Source organism: Haliaeetus albicilla, chromosome 4 (genome assembly GCF_947461875.1).
Source record: "Haliaeetus albicilla chromosome 4, bHalAlb1.1, whole genome shotgun sequence".
NCBI lineage: Eukaryota > Metazoa > Chordata > Aves > Accipitriformes > Accipitridae > Haliaeetus > Haliaeetus albicilla.
The window spans coordinates 33,103,065-33,127,726 of record NC_091486.1 but is presented as its reverse complement, the minus strand read 5'-3'; the positions used below and the strand labels follow the sequence as shown (position 1 = coordinate 33,127,726).

At 39.1% G+C, this 24,662-nt stretch overlaps 1 protein-coding gene across 5 annotated transcripts; it reads right to left on the bottom strand.

Moving 5' to 3' along the window:
- Nucleotides 1–350: 350 nt before the first annotated feature.
- GTF3C3 (general transcription factor IIIC subunit 3) lies at nt 351–24,201 on the bottom strand. 5 transcript variants are annotated; one of them, XM_069781845.1, is made up of 20 exons: nt 24,011–24,198; nt 22,775–22,877; nt 20,049–20,239; nt 19,505–19,628; nt 18,801–18,992; nt 18,354–18,519; nt 17,132–17,279; nt 15,316–15,388; nt 13,680–13,766; nt 12,524–12,627; nt 11,739–11,910; nt 11,074–11,276; nt 10,355–10,456; nt 9,311–9,446; nt 8,413–8,650; nt 7,855–8,045; nt 7,059–7,183; nt 4,170–4,322; nt 3,104–3,230; nt 351–1,482 (listed from the first exon to the last, which is right to left on the bottom strand). In XM_069781845.1, the coding sequence occupies exons 1-19, from the start codon at nt 24,107–24,109 to the stop codon at nt 3,108–3,110; spliced, it is 2,730 nt and encodes a 909-aa protein (XP_069637946.1). In that variant the 5' UTR covers nt 24,110–24,198; the 3' UTR covers nt 351–1,482; nt 3,104–3,107. The 5 variants fall into 5 exon arrangements, 4 of the variants coding, with proteins under 4 accessions (XP_069637946.1, XP_069637947.1, XP_069637945.1 ...); XM_069781846.1 differs by lacking the exon at nt 351–1,482 and adding an exon at nt 2,799–3,012; XM_069781844.1 differs by lacking the exon at nt 351–1,482 and having other exon boundaries at nt 2,799–3,230.
- Nucleotides 24,202–24,662: the final 461 nt, after the last annotated feature.

Genomic DNA, 24,662 nt, shown 5'->3' with positions numbered 1-24,662 from the left:
TAATCACAGCTGAAAAACAGTCGTCTCAAATAGCACTTACCCTTTAACACTTTTGTTTAGATTGAATGCTTAAGTAGGTTGCCTAACAAGGGACAAATGATTGTGACCTTTGCCTGTGCAAAAGGACAAAGCATATGGCAGCTGCATTTGTATGAACTGCATGTTGGCAGGGCAACAGCACCAATCACCCCTCTGTTTTCCCTCTGCGGGAGTTGTTTTACCAACATACACTATACCGCAAGGGCTGGTTCTTCACCCCTTCCTTGTTCCAGAATCCCCTGCTCTCTCTAGGGCCATGCATCTGCAGTTACTTTGTATATTGAAATGCAGGCTCTGATTATATGGCTGCAGCCATTAAACTTGGTACTTTTGTTTGCGTAGTGACAGTCTAGTCCAGGTTCAACAAATCCTGTTGCTTCTTCTAAGCCTGTTTGGGGTTTAGGGTGGAAAGCAGTAAGATACATGGTGTAATTGTGAAGGGATTACTGCCTGCCAGTACCTTTTAACTTTAGCACTACGTTAACTTTTGGCTATACCTGTTTCAGTCAAGTGATGCAGCTCAGTGGGTCACATGCAGAATGAAAAAGCTGGTCCAGATGTCCAGGATGTGTTTTGCATTGGTTTTTACTTCAGAGTTGCTCTAGTCTGATCCTGCTGAGTGAATGCTCACTAGCAAGTGCAACACTTCTGGAAGCCATCTTCTAATTGCTTTCATTTGAAAGGAAACTAGTTTGTCTGCTCAGAGCCTGCTCTGCAATGTGAACCACAGCATGGTGAGTGGCAGCTCACCCATGTGAAACATCACAAGTACACACTAGACAAGGACTTTTTATTTTCTTTAAACACAGTCATTTCAATAAAGTTGTATTAACCTAACACTGCTGCCACCTGCAGGATCAATTATTGAGGTCCACATTGCTAGCCTTTCCCTGGGCTTGGTAGCTGCTAAGCCTCTTAGTTATAGTAATATTTGCAGCATTTAAAATGAATTTTCTAAGCAGTGAAAAGGTGGTTGTTTGTTTGGGTTTTTTCCTGTCAGTCTGGCCTTCAGCAAATGTGGATGGCAAACTGCTTTCTACACATGTCAATGGTGGTATCATGTAAGAACAACTGTAAAGGTATGATTCAGTTTTTAAGACAAATCAGTAGATGCTTTTATAAGCAGTCTTTTAAGTATGGCTTGAGTTAGTGTTTTATATAAAATAGCTCTTTCTTCAGCAATAAACAGCTATAAAAATTATCATGGTTAAACCAAGTAGTTTGACAATATATGTAGTGTGTTTGAAACTGTTACCAGTTCTGTTAAGGTACAAGCAATAGGATTCTGAGTATTTCAGACTCAGTTTTGGAAAAGAATAATGCACAGAGAATCTGTGTACTGGATCTCTGGCTTCTGTTTTCTAAGCATTAGTTCAGTGCAGAGGGCTGTATTTCCTGGGACATGATAAAACTTTTTGCATATGAAGGGACAGGAGTCATTTGCTGCAAAAAGAAAAAAATCAATGGGGTTACAAGATGTGAAAAGGCCAATAAAGAATAAGGAAAACTTCAACAGAAGAATTTTTACCCCGGGATGACAACAGTACTATGCTTGTACATACATTGTGAGTCAGCTCCCGTTCACACAGCAAACAGTTGGCTCTCATATCAAAAACAGTGATGAGGTATGACCAAGAATGAGAAACAAAATGGAGGTAAGGGAGTCATTCTCTCCCTTACTCTGCAGCTTATGAATACCCCAGGCTAACACAACTAAAATGGTTATTTAATTTATAGTTCTGCAAGCTTAGCATGGGACTTGTATTTAGGCAGTGCTGCCAGGTACTATTTCCAAGTAAAACATGCTGTCCTTTTGCAAGTTAGTGAGACTTTCTTGGTATTTGTCTCTTACCTTTGTATTCTCACTATCTCTAGTGAAGTGGACATACAACATATTTTAATTTAACGTTGAACTTGAGATAAAATTGCCTTACCTTTAAAATTAGTCTAGGCAATTCCACCAGACTTGTTTCTTAATCTGATTGCAGTTGTGTGAAATGATTACAGAACATAAATACATATAAAAAAGTGGGCTGTAAGCACATAGCGGTAGTTAGCTGTGATACTTTAAGTAACGAGTGCTTGGGAGGCAACAGCATGGTTTGTTTTCTATTCAGCAAACTACCTTGCTGAAAAATATTCTTCAGCCTTATTTTTCTGTAGTGCATAACATACATATATCCATTTCTATATATACATATAACTTTATACTCTATGATAAAATATTGCATCTTGCTTCTCTTGCTGGGTTGGAAGCAGCATGCTTCCACCATCATATGCTACTGTTCAACTGTCAGAAATAATTAAAAAGCCAGACTGTTTGCAATGTATGTTAAATAACAAGGTGTATGATATTATTATATTAATTTTTGCTATAAGCTATTCAGTGGGATATATGTTTGCTGAGAAGGAGTAAACATTATCATTAACCTCAGCATTTTTACTAACAAATTCAGAAGAACAAAGGTCACACTGATTTCGGTAAAACAGAAATTGATCTCCTTCAAATAGAACAGCTGCTAGGAATATGAACTCCTAGAAAATTCTGAATACTGTAAAGATCTTGAAACACTGAGTTCTCCATCCTCTAGGGATTAGTATGAACCCATTTCTTCTATATTGTATTTTAATTCTGCACATTAAAAAACCCTCATCACCAGTGAATATGGCTTCTTGAACAACCTCACTGGTAACTAGTTGTAATATTGCACATCTCTGTGAATTTTCCCCAAAAAAAACAAACAAACAACAAACCACACTGGGCTTCAGTTTTCACTGTTTGATTCTATATACAAGACAGTGTCAAATTACAGAGCAGTGCATCAAAGCAGAAGAGCCAGTAACAGACACACTTGGGCATGTCAGTGTTGTACTCGGAACAGGTGGTTTCCATCCATATGTGATACCGTTCAAACATCAGAAGTAGAAAAAGTCCATAAAGCTATATACAGCACAAGTCATGTCTCTGACCATCTATAAAAAAAACAGTACATAAATCCAGTTTCCCCAGCACTGCATAATGCAAAGGTTAATATAAAGAGTATCAATTCCACCTGCCACAAACCTCATCAAACAACTGTGTAGGTATACAACATCTTTTGAGCCATTCTAGTATTTCCGCTGCTCTGATAAATAAGTGACAAGTTAAAGGCAGTATCTCTTCTCAAGTCTGTCTGATCAGTTTCTATTCCCTGTAAAAATAATTATTAAAAAAAGTTAGCTGTATGCAAAAATAGTATAAAACTTAAAGACATGAGTAGCAACTACAATGGAATCAAATCACATATTCATGGTTTATATAGGCTTTCAGCTGTATAGAAACAAAAGAATTATTCCTTGTGCCCTCCCTCTTTAATGAGTTTCCAGATGTTGTTAATCACCAGAGTTATATAATTACATAATCAAAACATTAGCTGTAAATTAGATAGGCAGCTCATAAAACAGGAAAGTACTATCTTAATTTGTCTTTGTATGCAAAGTATTTGTTTCCACAATCAGAATGTGAATACTGCCTGTATCTGTTACATGGTCCCAGGATTGCTGCTTTGAACTCCCAGCACTGGCTAACAAACACCCATATTTATTACTTTACCAACCCTTCCCATTTTCTAAATACACTTGTAATTTTTCTACCTACCCATGCCAAAGCTAGGTAAAAAAAAAAACTTCTCTCAGAGCAGACTTGTAAATGTATAACACATCAATTAGGATGATCTAATACAGATCAATTAGAGCAAAACCATGGTTCAGACGCATGCCAGCATTCTTAAGACTGGTTCATATTGCCCTGGCATGCTGTTTTATAGCATGAGTGGGTATATAGAACTTCCAGTTATAATTTATTGCATGTAATATAAATAAAGTTCAGCTCTTATTCAGGTAAAGTTGTTTAGCAACCTACTCCAGCCTATTATTAATCCTTCAAAATTCATAAACGTTTGAAATTAACACACGCGTATATACATTACCAGGTGACAATCAGATTTGGGCTTCCAATGACAAGGAACTACAATGCAAATTAAAGGAAACTCACCTACACAGATTTTATGTACTTACTTTAACTATGGCTGAGAAGTTATTAACATCGACCTGACTTTATTCTCTGTACATAACCTAAAAAGATACAGTACCTCTAAGGTAAGAGGAGGAAGTTCAAGTACTTTTTGGTAATAGTGGATTGCCAGGTGGAGTAATCCCAGCTGGTGAAGACCACGGCCAAGGTTGTAGAAAGACTCTTGACATGGTCCACGCAGGTCCAAGTACCGGTGAAGGAAGGAGAATCCCTGTACACATACATATTAAGCATGTTTGTGACTGTTCCCTTTAAGAAGATGGCAGTAAAATATGCTGGAGAACAGGTGTTTAAATGTTCTATTTAAAATTTTGACCTATACTTCCCCACAAAACCACATGCAAGTTGAAGGCAAAAAGTAAGTCACGTTTGATTGTTGAGACCATAAAAACTGCTCTGTCAGTCTCACTGCCATTGCTAACAAAGAGGAGATCTTTTTAGTAAACTGAACACAGTTATTTAGTATAGTGACAGCACTAGCTTGCTAAATTTCTAAGTATGTATGTACGTGTTTATGTACTATACACACGGATAAGATGATTGGTTCATATTTGGAAGAGCTGACCACCTTAGAAAACATGCAGCCAAAGGACAGGCTAGAGCAAGATCTTATTTTTCTTAAAAACATCTTTAAAAAGATAATCCTCCTCCACTTTTTTTTTTTTAAAGGAGAAAAAAAAAACCCAAACCTTCATTCCCCTTCCTTCACTCTTTGCCTTGGATGCCTTGGATAGTAGCAAGAAATGGTTTAATTCTACAACTTTTCAGAATTCTACAAAATTCTTAACTCCCTGAAGTACATATCAAAGTGTTATTTCTGGAATGCAAGCATCTTCTTTTCCTGATCTTGTGCTCCATATAAATGTTTACTCCAATACCAGTTACCAGGGAAATTATCAGTGTATCATTTTATAAAGTGGCCAAAAATAAATGTCACTGAATAAGGGCAAGAAAAACCCATACATCCTAAGCAATTGGTGAGAGTTCATGTCCCTTCTTGAAGCCAGCAGATGGTTTACTGCCAAGTCTCCACCAGAATCTGAAAGGAAACTCATACCCAGCAATTCCAGTGCTATGCTTTAACAAATTGAAAGTTGAAGCACCCTGTAAGTGTTGCATTTTATTTTGCTTTTAGTTTAAGATTAAAATATATGCTCATATATTTAAACTGTATGGCTAGCAGAATCACAGGTGTACATAATTTCATTGCCAACTCTAGTCTGAATACCCACTCCTCCTCTGTGGCACGCTGTGGTTCAGACAGAGGAGCAGGACGCAACAGGTACTACGTGCCTATTTGGGTGCTGATGTCCCAGAAGGTGTAAAACAGGGCAATGCATAAAGCAACAGTGACCAGGCACCAGTGGAACAAACTAGTCCCATTTATACACTGGCGTGCTGTAAAGCGAGAGAAGTGATTTGTTTCTCATCTGTAGGATGTCACTGCCTACCAGCTTGGTGTGTTACCGACTCACCGTGACTCAAGGTTTGTATGATGCTATAAAGATGAATGGCATTAGACCACACCTACCTCCCATACAGAACAAAAGGAAAGACAAAGAGGCATATAGTATTATTTTTCATTAAAATGCAGTGTTTCATTTGACACTGAAGGAGCCCTGGGGGAAACTTTGGAGGGACAGATAGAAGAGGTGAATTCAGAAGGGAAAAATCAAGCACGCAACGTTTTCATCCTCTCCTGTGCATTTCATTTTGTTACCACTTTAGAATGTGATGATTCTGTTGTAAATAGAGGACTTTCCTTCTAGGGACCATGTTGGTAATCAGAGAAAATACCTCCTTCAACCTGAGGAATTAGTTCAGACACAAGCAGCTAATGATCATAATTTAGGCCACCAGTATGTCACTGTGGTTGAATTATTAATCAGCTACAACAGGAGAAAGAGAGGATGTAAAAATACCAAGTATAGTAAGCAAGAAATGAGAAGAGAGAAAGCAGGGAACTTTACCACCAGAGGATAACACAAATAGGACATTGTTCAAGTACGTTACAAAAGGAGAACATAGCAGCCCATATAAGACAGGTAGGCTGATTACAGAAAGAAGTGGATAAAAATATTAAAATTAGGCCGAAGTTTGCAAGTTCAAAATGTCTAAAGTTGGATACTGACATAATTGGTCTTGGTTTAGAGTAGCTGAGGCCCTATAGCTTTTGTCAAAATCAGTGCAAGCTACAGTTTTTCAGCAATTTCAGAAGTCATGAGAGCTCAGGATCCTCACCATATTCTGCTGACTCTGAGCTCAGTGGCCACAGGAATTAAAAGGCATTTCAAGTCAATGAAAATACCTGGTGGAGAGTAGAGGAAATTACTTTCAAGATTCTGTTTGGGAGTAATCAGCCTGCGGTTTGTAACTGGATCTGGCAGATGAAAGAAAAATGTGAATAAGGAACTCGAAAAATTGAGGGTAGCCTAAACTGGAGTTCACAAGATCTTTGTGAAGAGAGCTATAAGAGGCACCTAAAAGGGGGAAGAGAAAAGGAGAACAGGCTAAAAACCTACTTTCTAAGTCTGTAAAGTTTGCTTCAATGATGCAGTTTATGAGACATGTCTATGAAGGGCACGTGGCATAGATTCTACTCTACAGCACTTCTTCAGAGCAAGGCAGGGCAAGAATTTGGAAGAAAATCCAGACTACAGCCATCAAGACTGAAATTGGTAATATTTTCACAAACAGATGGCAGCTGCTAGCATCTATGTGAGTAATCATTGTATACACACAGCAGAACTAAAAGGAGAGGAGATTCAGATGGATATAACTATAGTTCAAAAGCATACTCATCTGTGTTCGTGTTTTGCCACTTCCCTCTTTTGAAATGCCATATTAATTATGAAAAGTTATTTAAACAGAGTATGTTGTAGCCATAACTGTCTGCAAGATACAAAGCCAGGAAACACTATAGGTAAAAATAATCACAGTAACTCACCTGTACTAGAAGAGCATGCCTTTTCAACACATATTTCTGAGAAGCCATGTGGATGAAAGTCAAGCCAATACAAAGACTGTACAGAGGTTCATCTGGGTTTGCACGAAAGGCTTGCACATACTGTCCTAAAAGCAAATAACGGAATCAAAATGTTTGTTGTGAAAAGCATTCCTTAAGAATTTAAGGGTAAAAAAGAAAAGCTTCAAATTGGAAGTGTGAACTAAGGAATAGTTTAATACACCTACATCAAAATATACAGGAAAAAACATGAAAGAAAATCTTTTATTTTCAGCACCCCTTGGATTCTGAAGGAAGAATGCAGACTGTGGTGTAAAAATGTAAGCAGAAAACAATCAGACACAGAAGGCAAACATGGTCCTTGCTGGGATTTATATCCTGGAGGCCACACATCAGAAGTGTGACATTTGGAGGGCTTGACTGAAAGCAGTAGGTTTACTTCAAAGGCCTGCTTAAAACATCCAACCAACTTTATTTGCTGTTTAAATTGGTCTGTTTCTGTCCTTCTTATACCTTATTATCATTAGCCTTAATTATCTTTGCAAGTTAGTTGTATTTGCAATGTGTGCTAAACTTGAAACACGCCAGCTTAATTTTTATTAGCAAAACTCTTTAGCAATGCTTTGACTTGTGTACAAAATAATTAAAGCACCAGACTAACACTGTGAAGCCACCTATAATTTTCTGATATATGAAAAAAATTACTTTAATAAATCTTTTTCAGAAAAAAATCATTCACTTGTTACATTTGTTAATATTAGAACATTAATGATATTACCAAGAGCGTGTTTGAAACTGCCAGATACAAACGCATTATGCCCATTTAGGACACACAATGCATGATTATCAGGATTTTTCAGCATCAAGCGGAGACAAAAGCGATGGTGACGGACATCCTGAGATTGCATAGTAACTTGATTGAAGATGTTCCACAGCTGTGGTTTATTGACATTTTCCATTACCATGATTCTATAGAATGAAAAGTATATAAGAAATTACTAAATGCTATATAGTAAATACTGTACCTGCAATAAAACCTCAACAGTTTAGGGAAGATAACAAAGAAGAGACACTCAAAGAGCAGGTCAGTGACTGAGGCAAAGTTGATAGTGAAAGACAGAACCAATGGTTCTGGCCAAATCAACCAACCTACTGCATTATGCATTTTTTTGAATCAGAGGCTATTAGAAACCTCCTTTCATTTCAATAGCCTTATCTGTTTTAGCAAAAGCCGAAAAGCATCAGCCTGCCTCCTTCAGCAATATTTTCAGCAGTATGATACAGCCTCAGTGGAAGCAGTTACAGAAGAGATCGCTCTACCTTCTCAGTACCCCACCTGATATAGTTGTACGCTTTTCTGAAGTTCTTGTCCAGAATTGCAGCAGAGAGCCCAAAGTATTCCAGCTCCTTGCGCTTTTGTCTATCATCATAAAATGAATAATATTCCAGTGAGGAATCCACTAGTAGCTCTGCCTCCTTGTACCGGGATAGGTCACACAAGGAATATATAGCCTTCAGGAGGAGGTTCCACCAGTCATCTTTTGTCAGAACACTCGTGAGAACAGCAAAAATTGCTAAAATATTGAAGTCAGTAAGTTGAGAAAACTAAAACAAGAAAGCTAAACTCTTAAAAAAAAAAAAAAAAAGGTGCATATGTCAAACTGATCTTTTCAAAAACATCTCAGCATTAACAGGTAAAATAAAGACAAAATATTTACTTTTCTCAGTTTAAGTGCAGTTTGTAAAACAGTAGCAAAAAAACAGTCAAAAATTCGGGACAAATGGCAAGAAATACACACAGTTCAAGTTGTAAACATAGTACATGAATGCATTTAAGTTACTCTTTCTAATCTACCAAACAGTGCTTAAGAATGTGTAGCTTGGCTCAACCCAGTTTGGGCCAGTTAAAAAAAATCACACCACTTTCAAAACATGTATTTCTAGTATGTTCTAGATTTGCGTGTCTTATATTTGCACTGAGGAGAATGTTGGACCATATGATCTCTAGAGGTCCTTCTCAATCTGAATTACCCTGTAATCTTACTACTTTTCTCTGATTGGGGATTGTTCCTTTAAGTTATATTATCTTCATTTTTGCTGCCTTCTTTGCCCTAGAAATAAAGCAATGTTAACATGAACTGCATGGATTTAGCATGCAAAATAGTAACATTTATTTCATTTTTCAGAACTAAGGAGTTCATCTTGTTGCTTTGTTTTTAATAAACATTTGTTACCTTTCGCATCGCAATTTGCTGTCTCTTGGTCGTCATTGTCAGAAATTTTATCCCTTGACACCTTAATAAGATAGAGGTGTCTCTCTCCAGATTTGGAACTAGATATCAAACACACCTGAGCTCTGCTCATTGCTACCTAGAAACAAATTTAAGGGCAGCATTTCAGATTACATTAATACATCCTATGACAAAGGCAGCTTTATGGCCAATCCATCTTGCTCTTGTTGCATGCCAAAACAGTCTGCAACTTAGAAGTGCCACAATAAAGCAAGATCATGAGAGAGAACATTCTTAAGAGGAGCATTATCTCATGCTCCAGTGCAAACTGGGCTACGCAAAAGAAAGATACAAACTCTTTAAATTACTTAAAATACTTCTCCTGGGATTGGAACATCCATGTATATATTGAAATCAAAACTATTTGCACAGAGGCATAACAAGAACAATGCCTTTCTGTATCAGTTTCAGAAATACGTGGATGGTCAGCTATTCAACCAGTCTAAGACAACAGTAATGGCTCTGACCAGATGGATAAAATTGAGGTCTAAATATTCCCCTCCCTCACTCCCTATTTGAAAAAAAACCAAAAACCAATGAACACAAAACCACCACTACTGTATTTACTGGCTAAACAAATTCTTCTTTGGTCATTTTATCACAAGAAACTATTTAAAAAAATAATCTAAGAAATTCAAAGAAAACTGTTGAACTAGAAGCCAGTGTCAACACTTAAAGAAAGCACTATGCTGACTGCTAAAAAGGTTAAGAAGCAGCTTTAGTATTCAGTGTGTTCTATGTACACTGAGAAACAGAGAGTTGAAATCACTGTATTAAGAATTATACACACAAGTGGTCCGCTGCTCTGAACACTACAGGCAGGAACACCAGTATTATAGGCTCCCTGCAAGATTATTATCTAAGAAAATTATGAAGCAATATGCATATAAAACCCACTAGCTTTCCTTCTGAGTTTGTTTGTTGCTTGTCTTAACCCAACTCGTAGCTGTCCAATTTCTTAAAGCGTAGCTGGAAAGACTGGCTTACCTTCAACAGCATTGCCAGCATTGTAAGTAAAGTGTCTATGTAACCATACATTTTGCCTTGGGAATACAACAATGTCGAACGATGGAGGAGCAGCTTTAATTCCTAGATAACATTGAACATTATTATTCAACCTCTTGCACAGAGAGTGAGTTTATAAAACAAACAATTTTGTCTCAATACAGTACTTACTAGGATTGTAAAAGCTTCTAGAAAGCTGTAAGAATCTTAGCAGCAGCAGGTAAGGTCTCCCTAAATTGCCCTGCAGTAGTTACTGTTTAAAATTCTCAAATTTCAGAGAAATTTGGCATAACTCTTACCTACAGTGAAGGTGCTGCTGGAGAGAGGATATAGAACCTTTGCTACGCCATCAGTTACAATCAGTAGAGGCCAAACCATGTAGCTCATATGTAGCAACTGCTGATGAAGTTGATGCAAAGTGTTTGGTGTCGAGACTGGTTCTCAGTGGCCAAGAGCTTGTACATCACACAAAAGTAATCAGGTGGGACAGAGGAAATACTGATAAAATGGTCAGGGAGAAAGAGCCATAAGGACTCATCCCTGATACTCTGTAATGAATCATCTGCTGTGCTCTGAAGGCTCACTATGCTATAGGTAAGTAAGTCTCAATCCCTGGTCCTATATAGTTGACATCTTCGACTACTACCATAGTTTACCAGAGTAATATATCCTGAACTGGAAGCACAGAACACTTTACCCACCTGCTGGGCAGCATTAGCATCCTGAGCCAGTGTATCTGGATCATACATTGGTTCCAGAGCCTCCAGAGCTTTTTCAGGTCGGCCCAGCTGCTGCTGAAGCGTTGAAAGTGAGATTCTTGCATCCAGATGCAACGGAGCAAGATCAACAACTTTGGCATAGCTCTCTGCAGCACGCTCCATGTGTCCCAACGCCTTCAAGCACTCTAGGAATACCGTGAACAACACAATACGCTTCAATGGCAGAAAAAAAAAGATTCCAAAGCTTGCAACATAGTTAACGTACTTTTCAGATACTTTTTCAGTTAAAACCACGCAAAACCTGTATTATTAACGTGAAAATATTCAGAAATATGTACTGATGCATCCACAGTTTCATTTAAAGCATCATCAGTTGACACAGGATGGCATGCAGAATAGATGCTGCTTCACTTATACAAAAATAAAGTATTTTTAGCTGAAGTAAATTTCAATCTAGAAGATGAACAAGAAAACACACCATGACAGGGTTGTCATAACAAATTCCAATTACAGTTTTGCAAATACCAATTATCATTCAACATGTGTATCTAAAATTCCTGTGATCTTAGATAAACGTCCCTGGAAATGCTCAGCATTATATTATCATCTCTCAGAACCACGTGCTCAGCAGTCCTGCTTCTTCTCACCCGCATGCCGAAGCCAGACAACAGCCAAGTTGTATCGTTCTGAACAGACAAGGGAACTCAAGAGAGGCAGTGCTGAGTTGTATTCTCCAACATCCAGAAATGCCTCTGCAACGTCCAAATACAAGTCACCCATTTCTTCTGGATTTTGTTCCACTAGAGTGGTCAAAAGAGGCTTAAAAAAAAAAGCACACAAAACACTAAAAGCACAAATAACAAACAAGAACATTTCTTTAAGGTATGGTTATTGGAAGCTTATATTTTTATGCTATGATTTTTATTCTATTTGCATTCTGAACTACATTTCCTTTACTTAAATGTTAGTTTAAAAGTGAAAAATGAAGTTCAGAATTCCTGAAAAAGCCACATTTTTCTATTCTAAACATTTCACATTCATACATTTCACATCCAATGTGTGAAACTGCCCATCAGCGAGGAGCGCTCTTTATGAAAGAACAGGCTTCAGATTTAGCAGGGCTTTCAAACAAAGTGAAGATGTGTTCCTTAGTGTTCAACAACTTTGCAGTGTGGTCCTGGGCCTGTCACAGCACACAGGCTGTGATTTAATGTGCTTTAGTAATACTTCCACTGGAGGCATAATTTATAAGGACAAAGAATAGTATTTCTGCTATTATAGGTTTGCTAGGTTTCTCTCTTGGGAGTGGGAAGGATGCAAAAAGAATCTCCACAGCTCTCTCAACGACCTCAGTCATATGAAGACAGGAAAAATTACTTGCTTTGGTAATTTGTTAGAACATCCCCCAACTTCTGAGTTGGTTTCTACTTACATTGAGCGGCTCTAGGATGTTCAAGTGAACCAAGCACACCATCAGCTTGACCGTGATGTCTATGGGAACGCCCTCAGGTATGCAGCAGCTGACCTTCTCCACAGCTGTAGGAAGATAAAGAATTTCTTTCTGAACCCATAGGCTTTAACAAGCACTTCACAAGCATCATATCCCCTCCAGGCCATGTACAGCTCCACTGAAGAAAATATATTCTCATCAACTCTAGCAAATGTTGGTGTAGGCCTAGCCTCTCCCCTTCTTTTGTATCTTTCTCGATAGTTGGCACAACTTCTTCCTGCTGTCTCTGATTCTAATAATTTCATGTGAAGTATCAAGTGCTGTCAGTCTGCATCGATTTCAACAGCAGGATCCCGTAGGATGTGCTTACAGCCTTCACCCTGTTAAGATGTGCTTGCTTCATAATGCTTTCCTTTAGCAATTTATGCATCTGCACCCTCTTCTCCTTGCTTTTTGAAGGAAATACCCTGTCTTAAGATAGTTGTTCTTATTAAGCTAAGTCCTGTGTACCAGGGATCTGGCTGTATACACTGTTAAACACAGAATGCAATCTGATGAGAATGCAAACATGAGACAAAGAAGTTACCCATGACAATGCTAGCAAATTAAAAGTTCACACAGTAAAACTCCATTACCAGATTTCCTTCATATGCAGCCATGACACCTCCTTAACTACGCTGTTTAAGTTCTCCTTCACTTTAATTCTTACACCAGTCACTCAAAGGGTGATTGCTATAACCTGAGAAAACTGTGATTTCCAACATAAGGCTTCCCTATTACCTTCTACCTCCACATCCAATTACTGCAAATCACAACAGGCAGATTAATTCATCATTCTCTGAACATCTTAAATCCCAGCCTGACAGTAACTATTCACCTGCTGATAAATCCTTACAAAATGAAAAATTTTCTTTTCAAAGTGAGAAAGCCCTGGGAGAATGCTTTTGGCTTTGGTGGCTGGCTGGGTTAGGAAGTAAGTTCTGAGTAAGGAAGACAGTACACAAGAAACCTTTTCTGGATGAAGCCCTATTTCTCTGCTGTTAGAAATCTCTCCCCATTTTTATATGATTGCAACCTGGTTCCTAAGCATATAATCAGTTGATAACTTGTATGAAATAAAAAAAATTAAATTACTTACCTGCAGCATTGGATTCAGCAACTGGATGACTCTGGTCGTCAGTCACTGCCTCCTGGCTTTCCTGAGTTTCTACCACTGCCTCTGTATCTTTTAAAAAAGATTAGCAAATTACCCTATGTCGTGGTTTAACCCCAGCCAGCAACTAAGCACCACGCAGCTGCTCACTCACTCCCCCCCCATCCAGTGGGATGGGGGAGAAAATCAGGAAAAGAAGTAAAACTCCTGGGTTGAGATAAGAACGATTTAATAGAACAGAAAAGAAGAAACTAATAATGATAATGATAACACTAATAAAATGACAACAGTAGTAATAAAAGGATTGGAATGTACAAATGATGCGCAGGGCAATTGCTCACCACCCGCCGACCGACACCCAGCCAGTCCCCGAGCGGCGAATCCCTGCCCCCCACTTCCCAGTTCCTAAACGAGATGGGACGTCACATGGTATGGAATACACTGTTGGCCAGTTTGGGTCAGGTACCCTGGCTGGGCATGAGAAGCTGAAAAATCCTTGACTATAGTCTAAACACTACTGAGCAACAACTGAAAACATCCGTGTGTTATCAACATTCTTCACATACTGAACTCAAAACATAGCACTGTACCAGCTACTAGGAAGACAGTTAACTCTATCCCAGCTGAAACCAGGACACCCTAGTAGCACCAGCTAAGTCAAAAGTGACTTGCTTTTGAATCCATAATTGATTGGTAGCTTACTCTGAAAAGTGGACTTTTTGGTTTTTTTGAAGGACAGCAGAGCAGGAAGCAGTCAAAAAAGTTATAAAGCAACAGAGGGTGGGCAACCAAGCTCTTGGGTTGTTTATAAGTTTTGTCTTAAGAAATCGCATGCCCCAGGTAACTTGGCAACACTGTGTTATAATTCCTAGACTCATCATAGTTTTGCTTCTTATAAATCTGTTAAAAGTCTCTATCAGGACAGTTGTTCATTGATCAACTGTATTTTCACCTGGCTGAAAAAGCAAAAAGCCAACAGAAGTATTTTATACCTACATTGGGTTTGGACCAGATTGCTGAACCAACCAACCACTTTAACCATAGAACAGAGTGTCTGCTTGTGGAGTTGGCATGCTGTGATCATTCTACAGCCCAAACAGACATCTTCAGACTTAAGCAATGACTTTCACAAAGCAGGTTACTCAAAGACAACCTACTTTATTCAATCACAAGCTAATATCCCTAGATTTGCAAAACATTTAAATGTTTAATAACACAAGTAGGGTTTATGAAGAATATTAGTCTCAGGTCAAAGGTTGGTATTCTCGAGTATAGGTGCCACTAAGCTTATCTAATTTTTTTTTCAGAAGCTATTTAGCTGGCAGAAATAACTGGTCTGATGCAAACACTCAGAGGAATGTTTAGAACTTTAAAAGGCCTCCAGTTGCCTGGAGAGCAGTCCTTGTCCTTAATGAGTCAACAGGGCTAATTGGACATCAGAGTAACTCCTTATAGAAAGCTGAGGTCGTGCCATATAATTAATTAAAAACACTGAAAAGTTTCAAAAGAGAAAAGCCTCAACATGCATCAAAACACACCCATGAGTTCAAAAGGTAACAGAAAGAAAGATGTCATATTAGATGAACAGCAGGGTCATACTAACCGCTTGTTAGCTACTTACCTTTTTTCTCCTTGGTTGGACTTTTTTCTGATACTTTCTTTTCAAGTACAATTCCTGCAAAATCTGTAATAACCTGAAACAGATGAGTAACTGGGATCATTTTAAAGATTTAAAGGATATATGGAGTAACTAGCCCACATAGCAGTTGTTTTAGACATCACAAAACTTATCAGAAGAAAAGCTGCATTCACTTCATATGGGGTTAGTTGACTAGCATTGAGTTTGATCACCTTATGTCTTTGTCCACTATTTTTGGACTACTTAGATGATCCAATCAGCATCTCTTTAGCAAACACAACAGTTACTTTCATCACAACTTGAAAAGTTTTTAACCTTTATATCTTCTCTTAATGCCTTTTGGAAGACTGAAAAAGAAAGCAAAGCACCAGGTAAACAGCTAAGCTCTCCACAGATCTTTCTAAATTGCTCCAAGGATCCCTCAGCCTAACACATTGCAAGGAAACCATATGGTTTGTCTCAGTTAAAAGAAATAATTAAATAAAATTCACAGCTACATCCATTTTACAACAGCCCTGGTCATACACATCATGACCTCAATAAAACTAGTATAATTCAGCAGAACAACTAGAAATAGAAACCAAAGACAGACAATTCAAGACATTCACTTGCCAATGGGGATCTGCAAGGGGGGAAATGCACAAGTGTAAAGGACCACCGGTCTAAGACCCAATGCAGTTTGGTATTTTGTTCGTGAATTGAAAAGTAAATATTTAAGTCATTACTGTTGCCAAAACAAGAGTGATAAACACAGAGTACATGGCCCTTAGAGGAACATACCAGATAATTGTGTTATGATAGTTATTTTTTAAAGGCTTGATTTACCAGCTCAAATACAGTTTCAGCTGCTGAGGAACAAGGAACACCATCACAGGAATAGACCCGAGGAGAACCATCATGAAGAAACAGGGGAACAGTTCTATGACTGAGTACTGTATTACTAAATCTGGCAGCTAAATACTGTGTACATAAAATTAACTGTTTGATTTTTAAAATGGGAAGAAGTACAGAGAAGGGTCAGAGGAATTGTTTGCAGGTTCATGATGCTTTGCGCTGACAGAGAGCAAGCTAAATAAAATCTTAAGGAGGAAAAAAAAAAAAAGAGGTAATTCAGTATCAGCAAGTAAGAATGTTCACAAGGAGAAAGTCCCAACTAATAGTGTCTCTTCAATCTATGTTGGAAAGTGTAACAATGGCCAGATACTAAAGTCTTTCCTCTCATAGCCAGACCAAATCAACTCAGAAACCTGCCTCAAAGGTGAGGGTTAAAAACTGCTAGAACAAATTGGGAACAGATAAGCAATCTTCTCCAACTCCTGATGACTTAAGAGTCAAGATGTATTGTCTTTCTGGAATGTATGCTTGATGCTTAACGCATGAATTCTTGGTTGTAACACAAGTATGCCAGATAAAGCACCACTGTCTGCATTTGAACCATTAGACCGTTCAGTGTCACCCTCTTAACCTTCAAGTTAGAGAATGCTCTTTGCTGGTAGTACTGACAAAACCAGCTCAAAGGTCTTCTCTGGCTACTAAGATTACGGCAACTGTAGAGAGGAAGGATCCCTGAACTTTAAACCTGGAACAGCACGCAAGTCTATCAGCCCCCAACTTATTAAATCAAGCCGTTAATGTCAACGCTGATTTCCATAGGACTAATAGCAAGGAATCTGAATCTGATCAGCTCTGTCACTATAGAAACATGACCATATTTAAGCACTACAGGAATATAAACTGTCCATCCTGACTGGCAAAGAGGTGCTGAACATGATACAGAAATGCATTTAATTCTCCTTACCGCCAATGCTTTGTCATACTGTTTGGAAGAAATATATAGTTCAGCTGCAATGTTAACATCTTCCATGGAGACAAGGCTCTGGTGTTTAGCAAAGGCTTCTTCTATTATCTCAATAGCAGAGGTCACATCATTGGCTTCATAATAACTCCTATAAAACGCAGATATGAGATACTAATTAATTGAGATAACTGACAATATGTACTTTGAACACTAGCAAAAGGATTTTCGTATTTCTTTTATTTTTCCCTATTAGCAAATATTTTAATTAGCAAGACTAAGTTACAAAAAACAGTGAGAAAGGGGGTGTTTTTTCTTTCCTTACAACTGTTGACAATTTTTATCTATTTCAAATAATTACTTCCCCCCCCCCCCCCATATGTTCGGACATTACTGGAATTTTCATCACAATATCCCCCACCTGGAGCCACATATCAATAATACATCACACTAACCTGGTTTCAGAAAAATCTTCAATAATAACATTGTTACAATACACGTCCTTGTGGTTTTTTGGTGCATTTCACAACCATGAAGATCAAAAGACTTAAACTGTTTTGACACAGACTTAAACTGTTTTGACACAGGCCAGTAACAGCCTTCTACACATTATGCATGAGAAAGCTGAGATATATAGTAGTTAAACAACTTACTAAAAAATATGATAAGAGAGCTACGCACTTTAACCTCAAGCCTTCTCTGTCCAACGCAAGCTTCTATGACTTGATCTGCTCTCATTAGCAGAAAAGGGGAGGAGGCAGATTTCTACTTGCTCCAGAAATGAATAAAAAATGACACATAAAATTTATTCTTTTGCAGATGGTTTGTATTTCAGATTGAATACTTTGTTTCATTCAGATTTGCTGGCAGTAAGTTTCCAGGTCTCTAGTGATATTATACAGATTAAAAATGTACTGCATTTGTATATAATTATACTACTGCCATTTTTCTAGTAATCAGTATTTGCACTTTATTCTCTTAAGAGAATGCAACACTGCTAATCGATGCCTTGATCCTACACAGGATTAATTCCCACATATCAGGCTTTGGAAATATCACAATAGTTGGGGGGGTGAATGCTTGTGGGGGAGTCACCCCCAGCAAAAACACCTGCATTCCTTTATTTCAGCTACATACCCAGCTTGAATCAGCTGCAGAGCTTATTAATACCAGCTTTTGAGAAACTCTGGAAAATCAAATCACAGTATTTTTAAATCCAACTTACTTTGCCATGTCTCTAGCCAACTGCATAAAGCGCTCTCCGTCAGAGGGAGACAGGAGATTCAAAATACGCCTGTAGCCATCCATAGCCATCTTATGTTCCCCCAACTGTTCATACAGGCTTGATCTCTCCCATAGGTAACGCACATTGGTTGGGTCATATTTCAGAGCTACAAGAAAAAGCGTATTAGTAGCCTAGTTTAGGAAAAGGCAACAATGGATTTCACATTCATTTCCCTGACTAGATGAACGTTAACAAACACGCACAAAGTTTTTCTAAGGAAAAGACACCCTATATTAAAGATTCATTAATCTTTTACCAAAGTCTGGACAGAGGTACCAGAATCTTTAGCAAACTGCAGCAAACTAAATGAGAAAGCAGAAGAAAACAAAATGATTGCCATTAGCATCTAACATTTATTTTAAACTATTACAATGGTTGCTACGCTACCTTTTGTGTAACAAAAAACAGCCTGTTTAATATTGTCCTGTTCCAGTGACATTTCTGCTAGTCTAACCCATTCCTCAGTATCACTAGGATTTAAGTGAGCTGCAATCAGTTCAAACTGTAATGACTTCTCCATATCACCCTGGTCTTCATAGATCATGGCAAGAGTGGAAAATGGCTCATGAGCAAGAGGAGCTGTGAAAAGACAAAAAGAATGATTAAGAACTATTGTTTTAAAACCACTCTGAAAGCAATTAACTTGCCTTTCTGCAAACAACAGATATCAGAATTATATGAAACATCAACATTGCTGTTTAAATTCAGAAAACACTGAACTGCAGACAAGCTCCAGTTCCTTTTTATAAACTATTAAACAGCCTGAGCAAATCTAACAACAACCATTTATAGCATTATTCTACATTATAAGTCATGCTGATGTTTATACCTTGGTTCTACAAAGACAATAAAAGCAACTGTGTAAAGCCAAGCAAAGGCCCAGGCCTCTGCAGAATTAGGGTGCTAGTTTCTTTTTATAAGCAAAACAACAAAGGAAATGCACTACATATTCTTAATTCCACACTACTTATACAGTGACTTTCCTTGTACTGAGTACTTTCATCATCAGTGGAGCCACACTGACTTTTTCTGATGCACATGGCAATTTCACCCCATCCTTAAAGCCAAAAAGGTTTACCATTCTAACATACCTTGTCGAATGATTTCCATGCACATTAGAATAGCCTCCTCGCGTTCTCCTCGAGCAAACCTGATATTGGCCTCTCCCATCAGACCCCTTAAGGCACGAGGAAGTTTGCTGCGAGGTCTTTTCTCCTAAATGGAAAAAGGATATTATTTCTACCGAGGATTCAGTTGTGCCCAAATTCTGGAGACATCAGTCACACCTGTGCTTAACACAACCTAACAACAACTTATTTAAGTACTAGTGATATTAAAATGACTGACCAAAAGATTTGCTGATTTTCAAAACTGACAGAGTAACTCTGATACCTAATACAAACATAATCCAGACACTGGAAAAACTCACTTCATTATTTTTGAAAGTTTTCGAACAGTAATCTACAGCAGTTTTTTAAAAAACAAAGACAGGTGACACCAACATAAGCAGAAGTATCCTACAGTGAATTATTTTCAGGCAAGTTTTTCAGCAAGTAGCTAAAATCACACAAACTGGCATTTATGCACTATGCTTCAGGAGATACAGGGAAGTTACATGGAAGTTTAAATACTTGCTTTCATCATTTTCTTGGTCTCACGATTAAGTACCATCTCCAACACAAAAACATCTCCAGCTGTGGGTTGCTCAGTAGTTTCTTCTTCCTCTTCTTCTTCTTCCTCTTCATCCTCCTCCTCCTCTTCATTTTCCCCAAGCATGGATGCAAACACCCGATGAACAGATTTACTGACGCCATCTGAAGTTTCTCCTGGTTGAGAAAGAAGCAAAAACAGTCTATGATATAATCAAGAGTACACACTGCTTGTTAGGACAAATGCAGAGAAAACGGAATTCTTCATAATTAGTAGCCCACTTGAAACAGCTATTCTATAAGAAAAAGGCCTGCAGAAATGCAGAAGAACTATTAACAACCTCTTTGGTTTTAAAACTCTGCATTATTCATCACCAATGCTTAGTATGCCCCAGCCTCTAACATTTTTTGGATATTTGAAATGAAAGCATGGAGTAACACACAGAACGAAGCAACAGTTTACCAACATTTTTCCCAATCCATACAAGAGAAGCATATTAAGCGATTTTCAAGCACTAAACTGGTTGGATGGAATAAAGCTTTTCAGCTGAAGAGGCTAAGTGGGCAGACAATTACACTAAACAATAATGCAGCAACCAATTTTTAGAGGTAATTTAAAACAAGGTCTTGTAACCATTCTAACCATGACAATAAGTACCTTTCAATGTGTGTAAATGCAAAATCCAGATTATTCACATTTCTCCAGAAAAAGAAATAACAAAATTCTTTAAAATAAATAAGAATATGATGCTACATATCCAAAATAAATATGCTTAAAGCATATGATTTTAAAAATTTTCACATATTTTAATTGCAACTTTTCATTATTAAGTTAATCCAGGGCTATAACTGCCCACAAGTCTATGTCTATGCAAAAAATCAAAATATGTAGTGTTCAAAGGTTTCAGCTGGAGGACTTGGTATCTAAAGATTTGATAAAAGAATAACCACAGTATCAAGTTGGGACTGAAAAATAAATCTATCATGTATTGCCTATAGATAAGGGGGAATTGAGTACTACACCTGAGTTTATAGTTCTTTTTCTGTTTGGTTTTTTTTTTCTGACTTGGATATATTTAGTTATTTTTATCCTGACTTGGATATTAAGCATCTAAAAATCAAGACTTTTCTTCCTCCCCTCCCTTTATCTGAAAAATACCTAATTATTAATTTAATTTCCCTTTTATTTCAGTCTCCTAGGCTGCAGGAATCATCTGAAGATTGTAGTAGATTAGCTCTGAAGACTCATGTATCAAAAGTGATTTTAACAATGACCTTTTCTAACATTTTTCTTCTGAATATCCTAAGTCTGATTCTAATAGCAACTCTTTAAATAGTGATAAATATTATCAATGCTTCCATGATTCTGACTGCTCTTGAGACTTCTGTGTTCTCTACGGAAGAGCAGACGTAACACTATCACACAAATCTATCAGGATATGTTTTTTCTTAGATAAAGATGACGTGCATGAAAAAACATGTAACAGACTGGGAGGAATACAAAGCAGAAAAGAGCAGCTTAGAGGTATTTCAGAGATATCAGCAAAAAGAAGGGGTCATTAAGGAACCACAGATATCTGGCTCCAACCACACTTCCAGTGTTCATTTTCTGTCCTTCTAGGATGCGGTCTGGCCATACTTTCAAAATTGAGGTTCCACTGATGCACATTTTAGGTAAGACAATTTAAGGCCTGTTTTTGAAATTTAAGAAAAAAAACTCCAATAAACAGAATGATGAGAATTTGCAGTGAAAGTAGCAAAAGGAGTCTAAGAACGAACACAAAGAGATCAAATATTGCACTCTGCTATCTCACAGCATTGGCAATCTCACAGGAATATGCCCTGACTGATGTATGGAGTACAGCTTCTGAAGAGAAGGTGTCTGAAACAGACTGCAGCACTCTCAATCCCACACCCAAATCCAGAACCTGAGGCATGGGATCAACAAGGATAGATACAAACTAAAGAGAGAAGTGCTGCTCCTACCACTTCCTGCAAGTCCTTTCACTACGCAGGAACCCCAAGGAAGTTAAGCTTATTTTGCTAAGGCACCTAAGGAGATATTACCATCCCAGTAACTGCACAAAGGAAGCCAGCCAGGGAATCTGTAGCTAGGAATATCCAGCAGAAAATAAGGAGAGAAATAAATCTAGGCACTCTAAGCAGGCCAAAGGATAACTGAGCAAGAGAAAAAAAAAACAAAGAGAAAGAAAGAATCTCCTCTTTTTAACTATTTTATCTCACTTCAGATGACAATGGAAGAAGGCAACACTCATACAGTGGAATCAAATACTCTGAAATATTCGAGTCTCAGCAAAAGACTAGCGAAGAAATGAACAGGAAAAAAGCCAAAACAAAACACACAGAAGACTTTTTGAGATAAGTTAAAAACTTCAAATTATTTGTAACTTTAGAGAGAGTAAATAATTGAGACCATGTGGTTAAGAAGCCAGGAGGGGAAAAATTGAGGGTTTCCCAGAAAAAGATGGCCAACTGGCCAGATCCAGTTCCTTAAAAACACTGAACAAAGTTAAAACCCTGGCTATGACTGGGAACATCCTACAAAGACATACATTCTAACGCTGTACTTTAATACCCACAGGTTCAAAAGCAGCAGCCAGGTATTTATAAGTCAGCCAGCTATTAAAGAGCAAATGCTTTCAATGACCTTTTAAATACATTTTTCACTGAAATTATTATGTTAACATTTACCATCAGTTTCATCCTGACTTTGGGATTTCCCAGATGCTTTTCTGGATGAAGACGGAGCCTCTACATCTTCAGCATTTTCCTCAGCAGACGCATTTTCGCCATCCTGCGCACACCGACAATAATCAGCTTTATAACATGACCCATTCCTATTTCCCCTAATATTTACAATTAGCATTTAGACCACGGGTGAAACGGCATTTAGACCTGCTAGTGAAACAAGTGGAATAAGTGCTATATTTTTAAATGAACAGAACCCAACATTACTTGCTTTCAAGTTGTTTACATTCTTATCAATGTGAGGTGACTCAGATGGTGACTGTTCACATCACTTTTGACTGAAGAGACTAGTCCATTGCTTATTTAGCATTACAGTGAGGTAAGATGACATGGTTAACTGTATTAAAAAAAATTTACAAATGCACAACAAATCCTTTTAGAAGCCTGCCTTTTTAAACACAAAATGAAATAACAAAATAGCACTTGGTCATCCAGTAGGAAGGTTGCCATAGGATATCACTTGTCCTTCCACGACAGCTGAGTTCTGCTGAATTTGCTCCCTGAAGATCAGGAAATACAGAAATTCAGTTGTATTCTGACATAAAGATAGTAAAGTTCACTTTAACTGCAACACTCCGATCAAGCATACAGAATTTCTCAGAGTACCTCCATCTGCTTGCTTTGGACACAAAGCTGTGTCTGCCTGTACCTACTGCTTCCAAGAAGCCACAACAATTACCAAAAGGAGTCAGACTGGATCTCTTCCTTAGATCTCACACAGAAGATGGTGGGGGAGCGGTAGCACCGTACGCTGGATGATTTTATATCAAAATCTGCTTCTGCTCATTGCTCCAGCCTGAAGCAGAAATTAATTACGGTGCCTGAAGGTAACTGCCACCAGCGTTTGCCAAGTCCAGGGACGCAAGCCACACTGGCACGAACCAAACCGCTGCGTTCTGCACTTCGGAAAGGTGTACGCTCCCCCGAACAACTTGCTCTCCCAGGACCTAATGACCCTTGCCAATTAAAGTTAGCTTCTCATAATTTTTGCAGAGAAATTAACAACGACGTAGACATCGTCAACAGCTGAGCACAGCAGCACTTCACACGAGCCCAGGCACTCACGCAGAAGAGAGGAAGCCACGCTGCTCCTGAAGCGGCCCCTGCCCTGCCAGGTGCTGTCACGGAGGGAGCGGGCCGGGCCGGGCCGGGCCGGGCCGTCAGGCGGGGCAGACTCACCTTCTCGCGGCTCTTGCGCTCCTCTCGCCGCCGCTCGAACTCCTCGAAGGAGATCTTCCCCTCCAGGTAATCGATCAGCTCAGGGCTGAAACCCGACATCGCGCCGGCACCGCCCGGGAGCGGAAGCGGCCGCAGCCGGCGCAGGGGAACCTTGTTCGGGGCAGGACGCGCGTCCCTCCCGCTATGGCGCCCGCCTCGCCCCGCGCCCTCACGCACGAGTTCCGCGCCGCCGCCACGGCCCGGCCCGGCCCGGCCCGGCCCCGCGCCCCGCGCCGCTGCCTTGGGGCGGGGAAAGCATCGCGCCTCGGGAGCCGGCAGCCGACGCGGTTGGGGCCGGAGGCTCTCCCGAGCCCGGGGGGAGCCCGGGCAGCCGCGGCGGTAGGCGCTGCTGCGGTGCTCGCTGCCTCGGAGGGTCCAGCGGCCTCAGGGCAGGAGGCGTGAGGAAAACTCCTCTCTTACCGGCCCGACTGTAGTGTCAGGTTATCGTTTACTGCCCCGGAAACGGGTGCCGTTTTCTACGTGAGAAGGGCTCCTTCGCTTCCTACACAGTTACGGTACAGATGACTGACCGACAGGGGCACGGCCAGAGCTGGGGCTGAGGGGCTGGGGCTGAGGGGCTGGGGCTGAGGAGGGGCTGGGGCTGAGGAGGGGC

Bases quoted from the DNA above. Each gene is read 5' to 3' on its own strand.
- GTF3C3 (XM_069781845.1), bottom strand. From the start codon at position 24,109: ATGTCGGGTTTCAGCCCTGAGCTGATCGATTACCTGGAGGGGAAGATC. The intron at 7,184-7,854 runs GTAATATCATTA...ATTTGCTTTTAG, and splicing joins CAGTTTCAAACACGCTCTTG to GACAGTATGTGCAAGCCTTT. The intron at 3,231-4,169 runs GTACTGTATCTT...TTATTTTTACAG, and splicing joins TTCCTCCTCTTACCTTAGAG to GGAATAGAAACTGATCAGAC.